General features: G+C 37.8%; 1 protein-coding gene across 19 annotated transcripts in view; it reads right to left on the bottom strand.

Moving 5' to 3' along the window:
- The window catches only part of RPS6KC1 (ribosomal protein S6 kinase C1), a 336154-nt gene that overhangs the window by 304654 nt on the left and 7991 nt on the right, over window positions 1–23509 (bottom strand). For 18 of the 19 annotated variants that reach the window (XR_013529733.1, XR_008477939.2, XR_004737005.3 and 15 more), the window contains exons 2-3: window positions 18817–18852; window positions 12745–12865 (exon numbers count right to left, since the gene is read on the bottom strand). Coding sequence is in view for 11 of the 19 variants with exons in the window: in XM_035280951.3 (XP_035136842.1) it covers window positions 12745–12865; window positions 18817–18852 (157 nt within the window). In the remaining 8 variants the exon portion in view is untranslated. Of the gene's footprint in view, window positions 1–12744; window positions 12866–18816; window positions 18853–23509 lie in introns of those variants that run through there. The other variant, XM_078356597.1, reaches the window with a different exon arrangement.

Below are 23509 nucleotides of genomic sequence, written 5' to 3' on the forward strand. Positions count from 1 at the left end.
TTGCACTGAGCTGAGATCAGGCCATTGTACTCCAATCTGGGCAAAAGAGTGAGACTCCATCTCATTAAAAAAAAAAAAAGCATGGACTGTTGTGCCACACACCCAGTGATCCATCCAAAAACAAGGACTGCAGCCTAAATTCCAAATACCAGAGACTGAAATTTTCAGCCTTGCTAAGGGAACACCTTGATGTTTGAAACTTTGTGTTTTGTACAGGGCATTCTCTGTTCTAGCTTGTTGTGCTTATAAAACAATTAGCAAAAAAAAAAAGAATATAAAGAAGAATTCTAAGACCAAAACATCTAATACTCATTCATATATATCTCTCACGTAGACATGAAAATAGATGTGTAGAAAAATTAATTAAAAACAAAATAGAAAAGTTTTATTTCAAATTGCCCTCCAAAAAAACAATGTGAATTTATACTCTTCCTGTTGTATATCTATTACTCCATACTAGATATAATCAAACATTTTAATTTTGGCGTTGAGATTGACTTTCAATGACATCATTACCTATCTTTTAAATCTTAACTCATATTTTGATTTCAACTTATTTTTCAAGTATTTATATGTCAGGCACAGTCCCACATGCTGAAGATACATTCATAAGACTGAAGCAGTCTTTGGATCACACAGCTTAGGGCCTTGTCAAGGAATCAAAGAGAAAGGGAGAAAATTATAATTAAAGGGCAAGGGAGAGTTCTTACTTTTAGAACACAAGAAAACAATACTGGCTATAGGTTTAGAGGCACGATTCTTAAAACTCCTCAGATTGATGACTTTGTAAAATTGTCTTCATATTTCCAGTGCCACAAGTCTTAAAAACTTGACAGTGAGGATACCACATCCTAAAACAGTCCTCTTTCTCAACTCTGGATCGTAATGCTCACTTCTTCAACCATAAGACTCTTAAGTTTCTTAGAGGGGCTGTTTGCATCATGATATCCTCAGTGCCAGTTTTTAAAAGCTTCTTGAATTAAATGTGCCAATAAAATTTCTAGATAATTGATAGCTGGACTGAAATTAGTCAAAGAAGATATGACTGGCAATAGATTTCTGGCATGTAAACATGCTTGCCATTAACAGCAAAATGGGACTGGGCACGGTGGCTCATGCCTGTAATCCCAGCACTTTGGGAGGCCAAGGTGGGTGGATCACCTGAGGTCAGGAGTTTGAGGCCAGCCTGGTCAACATCGTGAAACCCGATCTCTACTAAAAATACAAAAATTAGCCACGCATGGTGGCACATGCCTGTAATCCCAGCTACTCAGGAGGCTGAGGCAGGAGATGGCTTGAAACCAGGAGGCAGAGGTTGCAGTGAGCTGAGATTCAGCCACTGTACTCCAACATGGACAACAAGAATGAAACTCCATCTCAAAAAAACAGAAAAGAACAGCAAAATGGTGGTCAAAAGAGGTAGTAGTTGCAATGGCAAAGAGCACATACATCTTTGAATGGGAAAGATATCAAGAAAACAGAGGAACCGCTGATTTTGGACAGTAACTGTGAACAGAAAACAGAAATGTGAAGCACCATGGCCAAAGCAGGCCAAAGATCCAAGGCCAAAAGGAGGCAGTCACATGCTAACAGCAGCCTACAATAGTAAGAGTTCATGAACTCACTAATGCTTGGTCGGGGAACAGAATAGATTGAAAACCCCATCAGAAACTAATCGTTCTATTGCTATTGACCTGTTGTTGCCCACATACCTCAATTGCTTTCAACCAAGAAAATATAAATGTATTTCTTTTTATTATGTGCCCAAGTTACTTCTATTATGTATATCTCAAGATATTAAAAATCATAAATTGTTACTATTAAATATTTGTTAAAATTAAAGAATCATAGCAACAAGCTTTTGATGATCACTTCATTCTGGCACAAATGCCACTGATGTTGCTATACTACGTGAGATTCTCTATATCTTGTCCCCAGATCTCAAGGAGGTGTAAAGCATAGAACATTCTGAAAAAGCACGTGTCAAGTTCAGTGAATACTACAGTCCTGCCATCAGCCTGGAAAAATCCTCCTTCCATGTAGATACAAGCCAATGGAAATAGGTCATTCAGAATCACTTCCCAATCATTCAGAACTCTTCCTAAATCAGAGTATCAATATAGGGTTCAATTAAGAGACAGAAAGCACACAGTAATTTGAACATGGAAAAGTTTAATATAAAAAATTATTAGCCTTGAGGCCAGGTGCAGTGGCTCATGCCTGTAATACCAGCACAGCACTTTGGGAGGCTGAGACAGGTGGATTACTTTGAGCTCAATTTGAGAACAGCCTGAGCAACATGGTGAAACCCCATCTCTACTAAAAATACAAAAATTAGTCGGGCATGGTAGCCTGTAATCCCAGCTACTCGGGAGACTAAGGCTAGAGAATCGCTTGAACCCAGAGGTGGAGGTTGCAGTAAGCCAAGATCACACCACTGCACTCCAGCCTGAGCAACAGAGCAAGACTCCATCTCAAAAAAAAATTATTAGCCATGAGAGTGGAGTAACAATAAAGGTAAAAAGAGAACACTGAAGAATATCCTAGGGTAAGGGAGAACCCTGAAGAATACCCTAGGATGAGCGAGAAGACCCAAAGAAGGAACAACTTAGAAGGAGCAACTCTTCCCCAAAGCTGGGATTCAGATCTCTGTGGAGAAGGTGTGGCTGCAGCCACTGGATGGGAAAAAAAAAGTCTGCTAGGTTACCTGAGCCATTGCCAGAAAAGCCACCGCAGTTGCCAGAAAAGCAGGAAAGACTCCTCCAGAATTCCAGCATGCCAAGGCTGGCAGGTGAGCACACAGTCATGGTGTGAGGAACCAACTCACCAGCAAGGTAATGCAAGGTGTGGGATACCTAGTATCTGCACCGGGAAGGCCATAGGAAACAAGTTTCTGGGGTTAAAGCAGGAAAGACAGCAGACAGGCATGCAGAAGGAGAGAAAGTTATTAGGAGCCCACGCTCCAGAAGGGCAACCAGGCCTAGAGTCCAAAATGTATTGGCAGGGAGAGGGAACATGGGACACAGCAAACAACTCTGCAGGGTACTAGCAGGCCAAAGCTAAGGGCAGATACACAGACGAATTCCTGGTACACAGGAGTCAGAGAGTTAGAAGCCCGGTCCCCAAGAGGCCTGTGGCACCTTGGTATCCTTAGCTAGATGCTCACCAAACTGGCTGAGCCTGCAAGCTTATCAAGAGATTACATGGCCGAAGCAGAATGGCTCTGACAACAATGCAAAAAGAGCAAGACAAAACAAAATCCACAGGACACTGGAAGGAGGGAGACAAGCCCCTACACTCCTGCAACAAGAACCCTCCACTGCTGAGCTTAACAGTGCATTCACCATAAAGAAAAAAACACTGAAAGAGTCCTACCCATTAACCAAGTGGGAAATGCAGAAAGAGATTTCAAACTAAGAAGCAATAAAGGAATAACTGGCAAGGCCTCTTAGAACCAAGAATTATCACTGTACGAGCCCCAGGAACTCCAGGCTGATCTTGAAAGGCAACAATTTTTCCAATGTTGATGAGAAATACAGCTGGTACTAGCTATCAGAACATACTCTGTAAAGCCACTGGACAAAAATCAGTGTGATATAAAAACAGGTATTTATATAAGAATAGACAAATAAATGCCACAAAAGAGAAAATCTTTAATTATTTAAAACTCATATGAGGTCTATACATAATATAGATAATAGTTCAACTTCATTGAGAAAAAGGTGGGTTATCTAACAAGTGATCTTATAAGTTCATCTGTAAAAACAAGTAAAACATCATCTGACATCCTGTTCAAATAAATTCCTCAATAATTATTTTTTAAACTTTTTTTAACCTATTACTATAATAATCATGTTGTAAAACATGTAGACATTAGGAGAAATTTCTAGTCAAGACCAGAAACCTAAAACCAGGGGGTTGGAGGAAAGTACAAAGAACGAAACATATAACTGAACATAGAAAACTCTGATTCACTAAAGCTATTATAAACAATTCTAAAATATATGTATGCTTATATAATATATACACATACATATATATATATATGCAGGCTTGCAAATGATTAGAGGTATGTGTAAATGTGTGCATTACACCTATGCACATAGATAAATGTATTTCATTTCCTAACTCTGGCTGGTAAAAATGTTTAGAAGCAAGTTGCAAGGAGCATACCTACTGTCCAGGTAGTGATTTCTATAGCAGCCAAGGTCCAGACAGAAAATGAAATCCACACAGTGACTTGAATAAGGAGTCTTATAAAGAATTATTAACTATTTACGAAGTATTAATTACTAAGAGGAAATAAAAGACAACTCTTAGGAATGCCTGGGTTGAGGAGGAGAACCAAAGGAAATACTTGAAACAGGTGCCTCCTCTCCAAGGCTGGAATTCAGATCTCACTGGAGACAATGTGGCTGTAACCCACTGGTTGCCCCAGACATAGCTGTTCTAGTAATAGGAGGGTCAAGCTTCATGGGCAAGGAACTACAGGCCGAGAGTGGCAAGCAGGAAAGTCTGCTGTGGTGTGACCAGGTCCAGACTGGAAGGCAAAGAGCCACAGGCAATATCTGACAACAAAATTTCCTAGGGGATGAGTAGCACTGGGCATCCCACATACACCACTGGCAACACAGAGCAAACAGGAATGGAAGCACACACCAAAACCCTGCTTCCTACGATGTCCTTCCAACACCCTCTACTGACTAAGCTCATCCATGACAGCTGGAAAAGGAGGTCTGAAAAGGCCATGAAGGGTGGATTTGAGCTGAAGTATCATAAACTGATAAGTGGCACAGTTTTCAACACCATTATCCACAAAAAGAAACCAGGGCTCCTTGACGAAATGGAAGATTTCAGGGCAGGAGCAGAATAAATTCATGAGCACTGAACATTTTGTTATTCCTTAAGAGAAGAAGTGCTAAAATAAAAAAAGAAAATAGGATGGGGTGAAATTACAAAGATATAGAATCCAGCTTAAAAGGGCTCCTACTGATCAAAGCTGGGACAATTTGTGCATTAAGATAATTAAAAACGTTAATGAATTCTGATGAGTCTAGATCAATTAGGGATAGATGGACAGATTCATGGATACAATAAATAGATACATAGATACAGTTACACAGCTGCACAGATAGATATGCAGAGAAACATAGATGCATAAACACAGAGACACAGATAAAGAGAGAAGGAAGGGTATAGCAAAGGTGGAGGGGTACAAGAATTGAAAATCATTATTTTGTAACTATCATATATACACATTGGATCAGGCAAGAATCATTAATGGATATTAAATCCAAGGGACAATTTTGCAGAAAAGCAAGACGTTTTCATAAACTCACAAATGTCTCCTCAAAGGTCACTTATTAGCTTTGAGAAAGAAAAGAAAAATTAATACACATTTTGGAGTAGTCTGAAAAATGGTCCCCCAAAGCTAACCCCCGGAACCTGTAAACATTATCTTATTTGGAAAAAGAGTCTTTGCAGATATGATGAAGGATCCTGAGATGGGTATATTATCCTGGATTATCTGGATGGGCACTAAATGTCTCACAAGTGTCCTAATGAAAGAGTCAGAGGGAAATTTCACAAAGAGGGAAATATGATAATGGAGCAGAGTGAGGTTTGAAGTTGAGGGCCCTGTAGACTGAAGTAATGCTGCCACAAGCAAGGAACATGGACAACTACTAAATGCTGAAAGAGGCAAGGAACAGTGTCACTCTTCTGAAAAGAGCATATCCCTGCCAACACCTTGATTTCAGCGCAGTGATACTGATTTCAGACTTCTGGCCTTCATAACTGTGAGAAAATAAATTTCCATTGTTTTACACTACCAAGTATATGGTAATCTGTTACAGCAGCCACAGGAAACTAGCACAGTGAAAAAGCTAGATAATACCTTGACCAAGTGACACAAATTCATATCACTAATGAGGGGCAGAAAGGGGCAGACAGACATCCCACGCCTTCAGATGAGATACTCTGAGGACACCTATGTAGTATCCAACCAGGAAGAATTCATAACCTAGAAGTAAACATGAGAAAACATCAAGGAACCTAAACTGAGGATTGCTCTCTTTAAAAAGACGTAAGGGGGCTTGGATAGAGAGGGGAGAAGGTATTCTTCAAAAATGCCAGTATAATGAAAAACGAAAAAAAAATAGCTATATTAAATTCCAGATTAAAGGAGACTAAAGACAGTGACTAAATAAAATACCAATCCTACAATGGATCCTATACCAGAGAGAAGAAAAATGACATTAAAAGGTCAACTGACAAAACTGGAATACAGATGGTAGATTATATCAAAGTATTGTATCAACATTAAATTTACTCAAATTGATAACTCTAATACACTGATGTAATAGAATATCCCTATTCTTAGTGAAGAACTTAAGTGCTTAGGAGTAAAGGGACATGAAGTTTGGAATAGCTCATCAAAAAATTACAGCCAGGTGTGGTAGCTCACACCTATAATCCCAGCACTTAGGGAGACTGAAGTGGGAGGATCACTTGAGCCCTGGAGGTCAAGACTGCAGTAAACCATGACTGTGACACTGCACTCCATCCTGGATAACAAAGTCAGACCCTGTCTCAAAAAAAGAAGAGTTAAAAACTTAAAATAATGTAAAATTATGTGCATATATTTTATATGTGTGCACTGGGGGAGAGAGGGGCAGAGGGAGAGAGGGGGAGATAGAGGAAAAGAGACAGAGGGAAAGAGAAAGAAGACAGGCACTAGCAAATGATAAAGTAAATGCTTCACAATAAAAGCTTAACAATAAGTGAATCTGGTTGAAAAGTATACAGGTGTTCTTGTACTATTCTTCCTCTTGCAATTTTCTGTAAGTTTGAAACATCCCTCAACTCCACAGGCAGCCTGAGTGTTGGCACCATACAGCAACCAGTTTACCCCAAAACATGTAAAGACACATGGAGGGGAGTTGGGAGCATGAGCACACAAGATGGAAGCTACATTCTTTTTTATAACTTAATCCTGGAAGTGACATACCATCCCTTCTGCATATGTCACTAGTCATACAGACTAATCCTGGTTCAATGTGGGAGGGGACTTGACAAGGACATAAATACCAGGAGACAGGAACCACTGGGGACCATCTTGGAAACTGGCCACCACAGACCACTCTTTGGCCCTCAAAGATTCACACCTCACCCACATACAAGATCTACTCACCCTCCTCACAAGGTACCCAAAAGTCTCATTCTATTATGGCAGCAACTCAAAGTCCAGAACCCGATCATGTAAGTCAGATCCATGTGTGATTCAGGTTTTCAGGTGTCATTCCTTAAGTGTAGCTCCTAAAGTACAATCTTCCTAACTTGTGAAACTATAGACAAGTTACCTCCCCTCTACCCACTCAATATACAATAGTGGGACAGTCATGGGATAACTGCTACAGACATTCCTGTATAAAAGAGCGGGTAAATGGGAGACCCAAAGAAGTCAGTGGGTCCATAGTAATTCTGAAATCCAGGAGGCAAATGTTGGAAGTTTCTGATTAAGGTTCACAGGCTGGGAATAAATTCTCCAAGGCTCTGGCTCCGTCCTCTGGGCTACTGGTTCCACCCTCTGAGTCATACCTCCTTTTCGATGAAAAACAGCAAGGTTTGTGGCTTCACAGTTGTTTTTAGCCTTCCTGCCAGTACAATTTGGGGGAGACGAAAGTCTGTTTTCACTTCGTACTGTTTTTGTGCTTGTCAGTCCAATCCAAGCTAACAATGTTTCTGCATATATAATTACCTTTAACTTTTCTGGGGGGAGTCACCTGTGACTTATTGGGGGTTTACTCAGCTAGACAAAAGTGATAGCCACAGATCTCAAGTTAAACCCTTCTGTAGCTTTGGCTGAGGCTTACTTACACTTCCACAAAGCCCTACTATTTGAGAGGATATGTAAGGCACAACCTTAATCTCTGGAGAGCTTTTGTCTGACTCAATCTTTCTGAGGCCTTAAGAAAGATTTGAGCTCACACTGAGCTTCATCTTCAGGCCACATTTGATCAGAAGTCCTTTCTTAATTTTAGTACTCTCTGCTGTCCAGAAAGACAGCATTTCCAAAACAAGACCTAGGTCTTTTTGGTTTAACAATCCTTCCTTTAGTTTCTCTCTCTCCTTTCACATTTTACTATGAACAGCAAGAAGCACCATATACTATAAACACTCTGGGTAGAAATCTCTTCAGCTAGCTTACCCAGTTCATTTGATACATTTTCAACCTTCCACATAACTTTAGGTAACAGTGTTGCTAAACTTTCTGGAACTACACAAGAGAAATCTTCCCTCCAGTTTCCAGTAACACTTACCTAACTTGCAAATCCTCACTTGCAGTCTTACCAAATACCACCAGGCTCCAATTAATCACATCTTAGAGGCACTTCAGGCACTCACCGACACTCTCCTTAAAGCTCACAGCTCATTTCAAAACCACTCTCCATATTTTCAGCTTTGTTATGAAGTCTATTAAGTAGGTATTGCTGTGTAACAAACAAATTATCTGAAAACATGGCGGCCTACAACAAACATTTACTATCTCACTCAGTCCCTGAGGGTCAGGAATTCAAAAGTGGCTTGGCTGGGTGGCTCTAGCTCCGGCCTCTCCTGAGATTGCTGTTAATTGTCAGTCAACACTGCTGTCATCTCAAAGTCCGACTGGGACTGCAGAATCTGCTCCTAAGTTTATTTACGTGGCTGTGACAAGCTTTGTGCTTACTAGGTTTTGGCTGGATGCCCCTGTTCCTCACCATGTGGGCCTCTCCATAGCCTACCAGAATGTTCTTATCATAGGAAAAGCTGGTATCCCTCAGAGTAAATTATGAGAGAAAGAGAAAGGCGGTGGGGGGGGGCGGGGGGGGAATACCTTAAGAGAGATGCCACAGTCTTTGATAAAAAAGTCTCAGGAATGAGACATAACATCATTTTTGCTATTAGTCACATAGACCAACCCTGGTACAATCTGGGAGGGTATTATGGTTTGGATATGGTTTGTTTGGTCCCACCAAGTCTGATGTTGAAATTCGGTCCCCAGTATTCAAGGTGAGGCCTGGTGTAAGGTGTTTGAATCATGGGAATGGATGCCCCATGAGTGGCTTGCTTGTTCTCACTCTTAGAGAGAACTGGTTGTGGGAAAAAGCCTGGCACCTCCTCCTCTCTCTCTTGCTTTGTTCTCTCACCATATAGTAGGTGAGTTCTCTCACCTCCCATTCCCCTTCTGCCATGAGTGGAAGCAATCTGAGGCCCTTCCTAGATGCAGATGGCAGCCCCATGCATCTTTTACCTCCTGTAGAGCCACGAATGAAATAAACCTCTTTTTTTTGTAAATCACCCAGCCCCAGGTATTCCTTTGTAGCAACACTACACAGACTTAGACAGAAGGGAATACACAAAGGTGTGAATACCAGGAGACAAGAATCATAGGAGGCCATCTTGGAGGCTGGCTATTACAAAAGGTATGGTCCAAATATTCAGCAAACTAAAACGTGGCATGATTTCAGTTCCCTGGTGTAGCATAAGGAAAACAGACGGGAAACTTCACTTAAACATTTTTCTTATGTTGGCAAAGTAACTGTAACAATTGAACCTCACAGAACAAAATGTGATTGTGGTACACGACCTGACTTTATATTGAACGATATTTGCTCTGTCATAATAATGTTATAAGGCCAGGCGCAATGGCTCATGCTTATAGTCCCAGCACCGAGGGAGGCTGAGGCAAGAGGATTGCCCAAGCTCAGGAATTCAAGACCAGCCTGGGCAATACGGTGAAAACCTGTCACTATAAAAATTAGACAGGCATGGTGGCATGCGCCTGTAGTCCCAGCTCCTCGGGGAGCTGAGAAGGGAGGACTGCTTGAACCCAGGTGATCGCAGCTGTGTGATCACACCACTGCACCCCACCCAGCGTGGCAGAGTGAGACTCTATCTCAAAAAATAATAATGTTATAAGTGATGCTTATTAAATTCCAGCTTTGAGAATTATTCTGTACATTACATATGGGAGCTTAATTACGACTACTGAAGATAATATAAATATTATCACCTTTGACAAATGTTAAAATACAAGTACAGATTTCAAATGTTAAGTGGTGAAAAGAGCCGAAGAGGCAGGAAGAAGATCAAAAATGCTATCAGAATCATTTTACAAAGACAAACGATATTGTCCATAGTTACAGAATAAGAAATAGAGTCAACAGAAGAACTAAAAGTATTATGTAGTAATACACAGAAACAGGGTAAACAAGCTAAATCCTTACTCACCAGAGCAGTGAGTCAATAGGTATGTAAAAGTTGTTAAATCAAGAAGTAATGGGCCAGGTGCAGTGGCTCATGCCTGTAATCCCAGCACTTTGGGAGGCCAAAGTGGGTGGATCACTTGAGGTCAGGAGTTTGAGACCAGCCTGCTCAACATGGCATAACCCCACATCTACTAAGAATACAAAAAATTAGTTGGGTGTGGTGGTGGGCGCCTGTAATCCCAGCTACTCAGGAGGCTGAGGCAGGAGAATCACTTGAACCCAGGAGGCGGAGGTTGCAGTGAACCGAGACCACGCCACTGCACTCCAGCCTGGGTAACAACAGAAAATTCTGTCTCAAAAGAAAAAATGGTATAAATTTATTAAACATACAGAAATAAATACCCGAAAAACAAAACAGTTATATCTAGAAGGAAACTGGTTGGTGGGAAGGAGTAAGAAACTTGTTTTTATTGTACACTCTTCGATACTACCTTTGTTTCGTGTTTTGTTTTTATTTTACATTGCCATGCCTCTTTAAAAAAGAATTTTAGAACTATAAAACTTTAAAAGTTTTCTGCCAGGCACAGTGGCTCACACCTGTAATCCCAACACTTCGGGAGGCTGAGGAAGGCAGATTGCTTAACCCCAGGAGTTCAAGACCAGCCTAGGAAATGTGGTGAAACTCCATTTCTACAAAAAACAGAAAAATTAGCCAGGCATGTGGCGTGCGCCTATAGTCCCAGCTACTTGGGAAGCCAAAGTAGGAGAATCACCTGAGCCCAGGGAGTCAAGGCTACAGTGAGTAAAATCAGGCCACTGTACTCCAGCCTGGGTGACAGAGTGATACTCTATCTCAAAAAATAATAATAATAGTTTAAAAGTTATTCCAATGTATAAAGGACAACAATGTTACAATTATTTAAAACATGAGACAATATGCATCAAAAGTCACAAAAATTACAGCAGGGACTTCTTAGGCAAAAAATAAAAATTTAAAAAGTCACAAAAATATGCAGACCCCTTAACTAATTCTCCTCTCAGCAATGTCTGAATAATGATATTAACTATGGTGTTATTTATAACAGCCAGAGGCCAAAAGTAATATACCAGTAAAAGACCGGTTACTAAATCAGTTCATATAAAAACTGGAAGATTATGTACATATTAAAATTAGTAATGTAGATCTTTTTATTGACATGAAAAGACAATCATAATATGCTATTATATAAAAAATAAAGAAACAATATACATATACTGTTATATAAAACCAGGTTACAAAACCATACATAGCAAGATTCCATTTTTGAGGTTTCTATATAGAGATGGGTAAAAAGGCATACACATATTCATAAGCACAAAAATACACCACAGACACACTCACACGGAGTCTAGAATAATATGCCAAAATATTACACTATCTAGGAGATGGTATTACTGTTGAATTTCTATTTACTTTTTAAGTATTTTCCTGTAGCATCTGAGTTATTTGCATATACTACTTTCACAATCTGAAAAAAATTGTCTAGTTTGAAAAATAAATGTGCATATACATTGAATCTGCAATTCCATATGCAGAAATTGGTTGCAAAGAATAATAGATAAAATGTTCTGGCTGGGTAAAGTGGCTCATGCCTATAATCCCAGCACTTTGGGAGGCCGAGGCGGGTGGATCACTTGAGGTCAGGAGTTCGAGATCAGCCTGGTCAACATGATGAAACCTCATCTCTACTAAATATACAAAAATTAGCTGGGCGTGGTGGGAGGCACCTGTAATCTCAACTACTCAGGAGGCTGAGGCAGGAGAATCACTTGAACCTAGGAGGTGGAAGTTGCAGTGAGCCAAGATTGTGCCACTGTACTCCAGCCTACATGACACAGCAAGACTCCATTTCAAAAAAAAAATAAAGTCCTATCCATATAAGAACACTTATGTTAGAGTTATAGAAAAACAAAAACATTAATAATATTCTACAGTCCCAGGCAAAATCCAGACAGGGGACAGAAACCACACCAATTATTTTGACACAGAAATTTAATATAAAAAACTGTTACCTAGGTATTTGAAAACTAATGAGATTTTAAAAAAGAATACTAAGGTATGAAAAAGAAGTTGCAAGAAGCAAATACTAGAAAATTACACCATTCATACTATAAGCACAGTATCGGAAAATTTATACAAAATGAGACAATTTTTTAAAAAAAAGAAATTTAGAACTATAAGAATAATTGAATATCACCTTTTCTTATGTTCCTACAGGGTTTTTATTTGGTTGGTTGGAACTGAAGTTGTTTTGTTTCATTGATGGGAAAACTAAATATATTCTGGGTATACAAAACTATACCAAGAACAAGAAAAGAAAAATTCCAGTGCTTACTGAACAATATCAATTATCTCGATAAGTAAAGAGGCTTCTGATTTCATACTGTAGTTATGTTAGAGTTCAGTATATTAATCATCACTTTTTAAAACTATAATTTCAAAAGAATCACTTACCAAACACTATTCCTTTAGCAAATGGAGGAAATAATTCTGAATGTCGGAATAAGTTTTTGTGAATTTGCCATAGTTCTTTGTGTAGTTTCTTAAAATCACTGTATCTCTTCCATACAATTATCTAAAAAGAGAATAAAATTAGACATGTATCTAGGTTCAGATATCTGAACAACAAATAATCTTTTCACTCAAGTGTTCAAAATTGTCATGCAAAGGCAAATGCACGTCCTAACCAATATGATTAACTGACTGAAATTAACTAATAATATTTACTTTAAAAATATAAAGCAGATTCCTGCTGACCAGGAGCATAGAAAAAAATAAAGTAAAAATATATTACACATAAAGCAATAATCCTTTAAACTATTCTGTTTTGGTTTCAAATTTTCATTTTAAACAAGTATGGTTTTATTCATAATGGAAAAATATTCAATCCAGAAGATTTACACTACATAAAATGTCACTTCACCTCTTAGAAAACCAATTACAATTGGCTTGCAAATGAGTTCGATGTCAAAACATATATTCTTTCTCAAAATAATACATTTATAAAGACAAAATAATTAATTTAGGCAATTTTTAAACAAAAGCACATTCTCAGTCTTTGCCTAAAAGGATAAAGACTGAAGAAAAAGTAGCTGTGCAGCAAGCAATTAACATGAACCTTCACGTCGTAAATCTTTTTTCATAAACCATAATTTATACGAGTAATAAGATTTCTATAGGCAAGCTGAATCCTGACCAGAACATCATTAAAATTAGTACAATTTTAAAAAGCAAAGTAACAATCACCTAGATGAGACAACATGTAAAAGTGTGTTTTCTTTCATTAGTCTGAATTATTGTTTAACATTACTCAGATTAAACCAAAAAAAAAACAAAAAACACTTTGTAAAGATTGTAAAGAAAAAGGATTTGAAGCATGGCCTTGATATCAGATTCAGCCCCTCAATCTCCACAGAGCAGAATAAAGCTGAGTTTTAAATCCCATTACTTCAGATACTGGGGTCTTTACTTCGGAAAAGCTTAATCATCTCAGTTTTAACAAACTTTTCTACAAGTTTTTCATAAACAACAGAGTGTAATGCTAATGAGCAAACACCAGGTCAAGCAGTTAACAGATGTGATTTAAGAGACTCTTGCCAAAAAACCTACTCTCTGCATGTATAAAATTCTTCAGCAAACTTTTTCATACTGCCCAAAATTCTACCTTAATTAATAAATTTATTGTTAACAGTTATAATCTTAGGAGGCGAGACAGACTACAACATGAATTAATTTTTAAAAATCTGCTTCCTCGTGATGCTTCCCTTGTATTTACTGACTCAACAACAAAAAGAGTCACTGAAACAAATATGTTTATGGCCCTACTTTGCACTAAGCATCATACTGTCACAAAGTGTGAAGAGAAGGGAAAAACAGGCCCTGCCCTCAAAGAGTTCACATTCTAATTAGGAAGAATAAGCCAACACATCATAAAACAACAACATGGTAAGACAGCTTGAAAAATGTTCAAAGGGGCAGCCCAAGAGAGCTATAGAAGTAGTACCTAAATCCGCCTTGCATATCTGAGAAGGCTTCACAAAAAGTACTACCTTAGAGAATCCTGAAGGGAAGTGGTCAGTAGACCCACAACAATAAAATAAAAGGGGAGGGAATTGAGGATGACGTTTTTAAAAGGAGAGTGAATTGCCAAGTATATATTACTAAACGAAGACAAAATAATTAATTTAGGCAATTTTCAAACAAAAGTACATACTCAGTATTTGCCTAAGATGATAAATAAACTGAGTAACACTGAAGAAGAAATAGCTGTGTAGCAAGTTCTGCTACAGATTTTTGGTTTTCAACATATTTATTTAGGAGCTCATGAGGGAGCTACTTGGAGCTGTTTAATGAGATAGATAGCTTTAAGAGCAAGAACTAAGCAGGATCTATTAACCTGTAGATTAAAAGATCAGTAGCAGACAGGCGGTAATCACTCAGGAAAGGTTTCTCAGCATGTGTAATGAGATGTGAGGATTCTAACAACAGAATGATGTGAACAAAAAATTGCTATTTTTATATTTTAAAAATATATCAAATTACAATCATACTACATTGCCAATGAATTAAGGGAGAAATGGGTGATTGGCTTTTGAAAGCAGTACCTTATATAAGGTAAATGACATTATAAACTGGACATTACATAAGGTTAAGGCCAGTATGACCTGGATGTGAAAGTTATTCAAAAGATTGTAGTTCATGGAAATACTTAAGATTTGCAAATAAAATTTTTATTCTAGTTAGGGTCATTTTTAAATAATGTAAGAGAAAAGGAGCAAAATTTAACAATTTAATTATAATAACTATTAAAATACCATGGTATATAAATCAGCAGACAGTCTGTCAGAGCAAGAATTAGAACCCTCAAGGTGAGAATCTGTGTTTCTTCACCATGCCCTAATTTATTCATTCTCATATTCCTTCTTCTCAACCCTAGGGCTGTAGAACCAAAATGCCTAACAGATATTGCAAAAATATCACATCCACTGCCTCCTTTTCTTCTTACTCCTTCTAAGTTTTGAGGTTTCCAGAAATCTTCAAAATACAAAAGTGAACAAAGGTATGTATACTTCCACTACAACAATAAGTACTGATCTTCATATCTGGACTACGCGAAGTCCTCAAAGACACATACAGAAATTATTTCCTCTAATTAATGTTAGTTACTTTCCCATTGGAAAAAATAGGTCTAAAACACCTATTTCTTTATTGAACCAAATTTGCATACATTTCTTATTTATTAAAGTCATTCTGAAGAAAATGTAGCAATGAAATATAATTTAGTGACAACCATATAAAAAATACAAATTCAGCCGGGCGCGGTGGCTCAAGCCTGTAATCCCAGCACTTTGGGAGGCCGAGAAGGGTGGATCACCAGGTGAAGAGATCGAGACCATCCTGGTCAACATGGTGAAACCCCGTCTCTACTAAAAATACAAAAAATTAGCTGGGCATGGTGGTGCGTGCCTGTAATCCCAGCTACTCAGGAGGCTGAGGCAGGAGAATTGCCTGAACCCAGGAGGTGGAGGTTGCGGTGAGCCGAGATGGCACCATTGCACTCCAGCCTAAGTAACAAGAGCGAAACTCCGTCTCAAAAAAAAAATAATAATAAAAAAATAAAATACAAAAATTAGCCGGGCATGGTGGTGTATGTCTATAATCCTAGCTACTCAGGAGGCTGAGGCAAGAGAATTGCTTGAGCCCGGGAGGCAGAGGTTGCAGTTGAGCTGAGATCGCGCCATGGCAATCCAGCCTGGGTGATAGAGTGAGACTCCATCTCGAAAAATAAATAAAAATAATAATAATAATAAATAAAATTATTTTTTAAAGAAAGGATTTAACAGAGATTTCTAATATAATACATAGAAAGTCCTATTTCAGTTATTTTCCCTTCCCAAATCTCACCAGTGAAATATCCTACCTGTAGAGAGAAATAGGAATAGGTTAATTTGTTTAAAAAACGGTGAGGGAAAGCAAAACCATCTCTTTCTTCACTTTTCTGCTCATGTTCTACATGATCTACTGAATAAGAGGCCACAGATTTTTTTCACATTCTTAGGAAGAAAACACTGATATCTGGTGGCATGTGCTAAAGTATATATAAAAGAAAAACAACAAAATTTCTCCCACTGTGTAAGGCTAGCATATTACTAGCCCTACATTTGGTTGAACTATCAGTACATCTAGTTTCAAAGAGCACTTGTGAAGCCTTACTATAGTCTAAAGCAGTAACAAATGAATAAATTAATGGAGAAGGAAAGTGAAAGGAAGTGAAAAACAAACTTTAAGTGGTAAATTCCTCTCCCAAATGAGAATTCTAATATTTAAATAAACTAAATGGGAAACTTAAAAAAGTACTGTTATAATTTCAAGGTTATTCTATATTTTAAGAAGCCAACTAAATAGAAGACTTTTTTTAAAATTTATGCCACTTCTAACAACGGACCATGCAATTGTCTAACTAAAAGACACTTACAAGAGTTTTCTGATGAATGGTTCACCAACAGTTGTTATTATAAAAGAGTTTTCCCGAAAAAAGGATTAAGAAAATGGCAGAGAGTATGTTCATGGATAGGTTGGTTCAGGATTCTTCCTGGAAAATGGGAACATCAGGCTACAAACTACAGCACAGCAATCAGACAATGCATTCAAAGGAAATACACCCATTTCAATTTTAAGAGTTGTAAACTAGAAATCTAAAGAATAGTTCATACTCATCAACTGACACAAGTAAACACAGAAAAGTACTTTAATCACGGTGCAAATTACTTTCACTGGGATATATATAAATTAATGGTACATATACATAAACACACACACAACACACCAGTGAAAATAATATATATATATATATATATATATATATATATATATATGAAGGTATGTTATATCTTTCAAAATAACAATATCATATATTCTTCCTGACTACTGGTGGGGGGGAGGGGTTGTCTTAAAACCCATCAGGAAAATAGTATTAAATCTTTCTTAAATGTATCTGTTTTTGTTTTTTGTTTTTTTTTTTTGAGACAGATTCTTACTCTGTCTCCCAGGCTAGAGTGCCGTGGCGCAATCTAGGCTCACTGCAACCTCCCCGTCCCAGGTTCAAGCAATTCTCCTGCCTCAGCCTCCTAAGTAGCTGGGATTACAGGTGCCTGCCACCACACCTGGCTAATTTTTGTATAAAATGTATCTTTTTTAAATCATAGGACAAAAACAACTATAAGATCAGACATAGCCAGAAATGATAATGTATAAAATTTAAATACTATCTAAACCTGGGGCGATACACTCAAACCAACCAGTACCAGTCAGCTTAAATGTATGAATCAAGCCAGGTATTTCTGTAGAGTGGTGGGGCCTGTGGCTAAATAGAAGAACCTACTGCCCAAAGACTTTCATATTTAATTGTGGGGGGGAAAAAAAATACTGTTGCAGCAGAATGAGGACTGTAAACTTAAAGTATCTGTTTTAAACACACATTAATAAGGGAGAAAAAAACAATCCCAATATATGTCTTTCTAGTCTTAGTGAAAATGAGTAGGGACTAGAATAAAAGTCAATCGAGAAACACTAAAAGCAGCAAGCTCCTCAGTAAGGATTCCTAAAGATATACAACAAGCATGAAGTAAATACAAATAGAGAATTTCGCAATTTTAAGCAAAACATAACAGGCTGGTATCATTTTAGAAAGAAGGAAGAAGTGCACAGAAGAATCTGCAAAAGAACCTATTAACTTAAAAAGTTAAAAAAGAAACATCTGTACCTAAAACAGTTTTCCAAGATGTCAACATGTCAACTCAATATAAAAGTGAAAGTAGGTGGAGACCCATTATATATCGTTAGAATCTTTGAAATAAATACTAGTTACCAAATACTTTTTATTACATAGGTGTTGTGATCTTGAAATGGGTAAACAGGGGGCCCTTAACTGATACTGAAATCTTGTAAACACTGGTTACCGGACCAATTATCATTTAGTAAACCGCACTATATATAATTCATTAAATTCTTATTTCTATAACTTAACACCTACTAAAACTTAACACTTACATAATAGGTCTCGAATAGGACACTTCAGCTACTGTTTTGTGAACTGAAGACAATCTTCACGCAAACATATAAAGACTTGATATACAAGCTGGGCACAGTGGCTCACGCCTATAATCCCAGCACTTTGGGAGGCCAAGGCAGGTGGATCACCTGAGGTCAGGAGTTCGAGACCAGCCTAGCCAACATGGTGAAACCCCGTGTCTACTAAAAATACAAAAATTAGCTGGGTGTGGTGGTGGTGGATGCCTGTAATCCCTGTACTCGGGAGGCTGACCAGGAGAATCGCTTGAACCCAGGAGGCAGAGGTTGCAGTGAGCTGAGATTAAGCCATTGCACTCCAACCTGAGCTACAAGAGTGAAACTCCATCTCAAAAAAAAAAAAATTTGATGTACAAATGATTCAGGCAATTTCCTCAAAAAAGCATTTAATTAAATTTTTATCAAATACATAAAATAAAATCTTCATATGGATGTTACCTCCTGGACATCCTCTGGATTTCTTCGTGAAACAACCTAAAACAAAACATACATAGAAATCTCTAATCATTATCAAATTTAAGATTTCATATTTGTATAATTCACTTTCAATAGTATTTGTATGAAAAATTCAATTTGCTTAAAAGAAAATAAACACTATATCATTTATCCAAAACTCAGTTATATAATAAGTTCACTACCTGAAATACATACTGTTACATCAAGTTTAACCTAAAGTTACCTCCTTTAGGCTACATATTTTAAGTTTGGCCTAAAAGTTTCTCTGTACATAATAGAGAAACAGATGTATAAATAGATATATAAACAGACTGTAACCTACTCTGGCGGCAGTCGCCAAGTTTTGACCGAAAGGGGCCAACTGTTCAAATGATGTTCAACTAAAGCAAACGCTTAGCTGGAACTAATGCAGCTGTTTGAACAGTTCCTTTTCTGTATATCACTTTCCTTTTTCTGTCCATAAATCTTCCACCACATGCCTGTGCTGAAGTCTCTCTGGGCCTATACTGGCTGAGGAGGCTGACCAATTCGTGAACCATTCTCCGCTCAATTAAACTCTGTTAAATTTAATTTGGCTAAAAATTTTCATTCAACAATACTAAAAATTAAGCAAAAAAGCAGCTAAAAGTCCACCTGCTAATGTTCATATATTCATTACATTCATAAGAAAAAGCTTCCAGCCTTTACTCTTAACATAATTCTAACAAGCTTGTCTACATCTCCCCTTCCCAGCAAGCCTACATATAAATTAGAAGCATAAAAAGCAGCTGTGCTTAGGCAACACATACAAGGGCCCTCTCTACATTATTTCTTACAACTGTATATGAATCTACAATTAGCCCAATAAAAATTTCAATTAAAAAAAGCAGACACAATGCTCAGACACACCGTGTGAGAAGTACGAGAAGTAATCACGGGCTGCATAATGACGAAGAAAATAAAAGTAATATAAATTATATACAAACATTCAGGGACAAATAATCCTCCAGCAATACTCGCTAAGGAAAGAGGAAAATGGAGATTCTTTCAGGCTTCTCTGATTACAAAGGCCAAAAAGTCTAACACCAGGTAGAAAGATTTTTTTTCGCAAAACTTTTGAAAAGGCTAGCTGCTTAAATCATCAAACACATCATAAACTAGGAAAATCTCACATTATATAATACAGCAACATCCATGTAAACATCAAATTAACAGATTTGAAGCTACAACGCTGTATTTTGCAAAAACAAACAAAAAGATAAATCAGGCTGTTCTGTCTACGGAATAGCTATTCTTTATTCCTTTACTTTCTTAATAAACTTGCTTTCACTTTAAAAAAAAAAAAGATAAATCAAACACAGATTAAAATAGTTGCCTATGAGTGTGAGGAAGAAAAGGGTCTTCAATAGCCAATGATTGATTACACACTATGAACTAGGGATTATAATCCATTCAGCACCACTCCTAAAGTCTGACACCAGAACAAAAAATGGAGGATTTTAAAGTCTGACAAACTTTGGTTCAAACTACAGTTCAATTTACAGGTTTGATCTCATCTATAAAATGGAGATAATACTAACTGCCTTGCCTGGTTGTTGTGAACAAATAACACAGCAAGAACGCTATAATTTAAAAGCCTCCTTTTCCCCCACCAGACAGGTTAACCATTGTAAAAGCTCCCACCTAAGAATTCCAGAGAACAAATATCTTGCACTCTATTCTCCAACTTTCACAATACATAAACTTGGTGAAATCCTGTAGCAATTTTCATTAATTCATACAACACTGCTACGCAATAGAACTTTCTGTGATGACGGAAAAAATGCTCTCTATGTGCAGTGTTCAACACAGTCACCACTAACCACATGTGTGTGGCTACTGAGACACTGAAATATGGCTGCTTTGGGAAACTACTTTTTCATTTAAATTAATTCAAAAAAAATTTGTTTTCAAGACAGGGTCTCACTCTGTCACCCAGGCTGGAGTGCCACGGCGTGGACCACAGTTCACTGCAGCCTCAAACTCCTGGGCTCAACTGATCCTCCCACCTCAGCCTCTTGTGTAGCTGGGACTACAGGCACAGAACACCACAGTCAGCATATATATAGGTATATATATATTTTTTATATATTTATATATTTTCTTTGGTAGAGACAGGGTCTCTACAACAGGCACACAACACCACAGTCAGCATAGATATAGTTACATACATATATAAATATTTATGTGTGTGTGTGTGTGTGTGTATTTTTTTTTTGGGGGTACAGATGGGGTCTCCCTATGTTGCTCAGGCTGGTCTCAATCTCCCGGGCTCAAGCAATCCTCCTGCCTCAGCCTCCCACAGTGCTAGGAGTCTAAGTGTAAGCCACTGCAGGCCTTAATTTAAATTTAAATCAAAATAGCTACAGGGGTTAATGTCTACCAAATTAGACAACACAGATTTAGTATCAAAGAGACTGTAACAGGTAACTAACAACCAGACATTATTCAAATATTTGATTTTAGCTATTACTTTCAAATATCAGCCTGTCCCCTCACACACACCTTTCCAAAAGTATAATATTTCACATAGTTTAATGACTGACTTTGTTTCTTACATTTTTATGAAATGTATTGAGAAGTAGTAGATAACCAATCCACTAATAATTCACCGACCAAAAATAACACACTATCACTCACTACAAGGTCTATTCAATTGTAACTTATATTTTACAATGTATATTTTTCTCAATGTAATAGATTTCCTAAATTTATAAATATATGAAGGTGTCTTAACTACTTTAAATAATCTTCTTTAAAACATGCAAATGATCTTTTTGAGAAAGAAGAACTTATTTCTTTTTTCTATCACCCAGGCTGGAATGCAGTGGCATGATCTCAGCTCTGTCACCTAGGCTGGAGTGCAGTGGCACGATCTCGGCTCACTGCAACCCCCCACCTCCTGGGTTCAAGTGATTCTCCTGCCTCAGCCTCCTGAGTAGCTGGGATTATAAGCATGCGCCACCACGCCCAGCTAATTTTTGTATTTTTAGTAGAGACAGGGCTTTACCATGTTGGTCAGGCTGGTCTTGAACTCCTGACCTCATGATCTGCCTGCCTCAGGCTCCCAAAGTGCTGGGATTACAGGCAGGAGCCACTGTGCCCACCCTAGAAGAACTTATTTCTTAGTGTACATATTAGAAGTATCACAGGTACTCGTGGAAATCAAATACATATGTACTACATAAACAAAAACACATTAGCCATCCCCTAACAATAGCCACAATATTAAAGCCATCTTATCAGAAATAACCAATTTGATTACTATTTATCAGCCATCCTCTTAGTGGTCTACATACTTCTATGTGCTGGAGTACAACAGTAAGCAAAACAAAGTCCCTTTCTTCCTGGAGCTCACAGTCCAGTGGTACACAACGGTGGGGTGGGAGGGGAGCGCAGAGTGAAGGAGGGTGTATTTCTCTAACATATTTCCATAACTCAGATAACAGTAGTGTGCTAAGCAACAGACTGGTAAACATTTCATCTGAGATCCTTCCCATGATACTGAATCCTCGCTGTTCAGAGCAAAGTGACATCCCAAAGCAGTCAACCAGTCATGGTTTAGTGATGTAAGACTTTTAGTGGTTTCATAATAAATTTACTGAATTTTTTGGCATATTGGTTTTCTACTAAACAATATTACAAGTCAAAAACAAAGGAACAGTAGTATAAACTAGAGTCTAGAAAACACAGGACACCTTAAGAGCTATTTTTCAAACATTTTAAGCATAAATATATTTTACAACAAACTAATTACCCTCCATATCGCTATGATTATTTTGTTTGTTGAAAATATCTCCAGATTAAGCTAATACTAAGTATTTATTCAAGAAATCTTCAAGGAGCTACTGATTTAACAACTGAAATCTCCCACTGCTTTCATACCAGACATTTGTAAAAGTCAAACAGGTTAAGGATTTAAAATTTAGTAGGTTCTCTTTTTTCTTGACTTAAATGATTACTTGAAATGTGTGTGACTATACATTACTTTCAAATAAAAAAGCTAACAAAGCTAAAAATTAAAACATGCAGGCCAGGCACAGTGGCTCACACCTGCAATCCCACCACTTTGGAAGGCTGAGGAGGACAGATCACCTGAGGCCCGGAGTTCAAGACCAGCCTGGCCAACACGGCAAAACCCCATCTCTACTAAAAATACAAAAAAATTAGCTGGGCGTAGTGGCTCGCATCTGTGGTCCCAGCTACTCAGGAAGCTGAGGCAGGAGAATTGCTTGAACCCAGGAGGCGGAGGGTGCAGTGAGCCGAGATTGCGCCACTGCACTCCAGCCTGGGTGACAGAGCGAGACTCTGTCTCAAGAAAATAAATAAAACATGCAGCCTCTTACATACAAAAACTCTACCATGAAAATTATACTAGAGGATAAAAGACTGAATGCTTTCCTCCTAATATCAGGAACAGGGCAAGGAAGCCTACTCTCAACACTCCTAATCAAGACTGTAGTCTACAAGTCCTAGCCAAGCAATAAAGCAAGAAAAAGAAATAAAAGTCATACAGATTGGAAAGAATAAATAAAACTATGCCTTTTGGCAGACAACATGGATTGTCTATGCAAGAAAAAAAACAAGTATTCTTCTAAAAAGTGTTAGACTAATAAGTCAGTTTGAAAGGTGACATGTAATAAGGGCAACACAAAAA

The sequence above is a fragment of the Callithrix jacchus genome, chromosome 19 (assembly GCF_049354715.1).
Source record: "Callithrix jacchus isolate 240 chromosome 19, calJac240_pri, whole genome shotgun sequence".
NCBI lineage: Eukaryota > Metazoa > Chordata > Mammalia > Primates > Cebidae > Callithrix > Callithrix jacchus.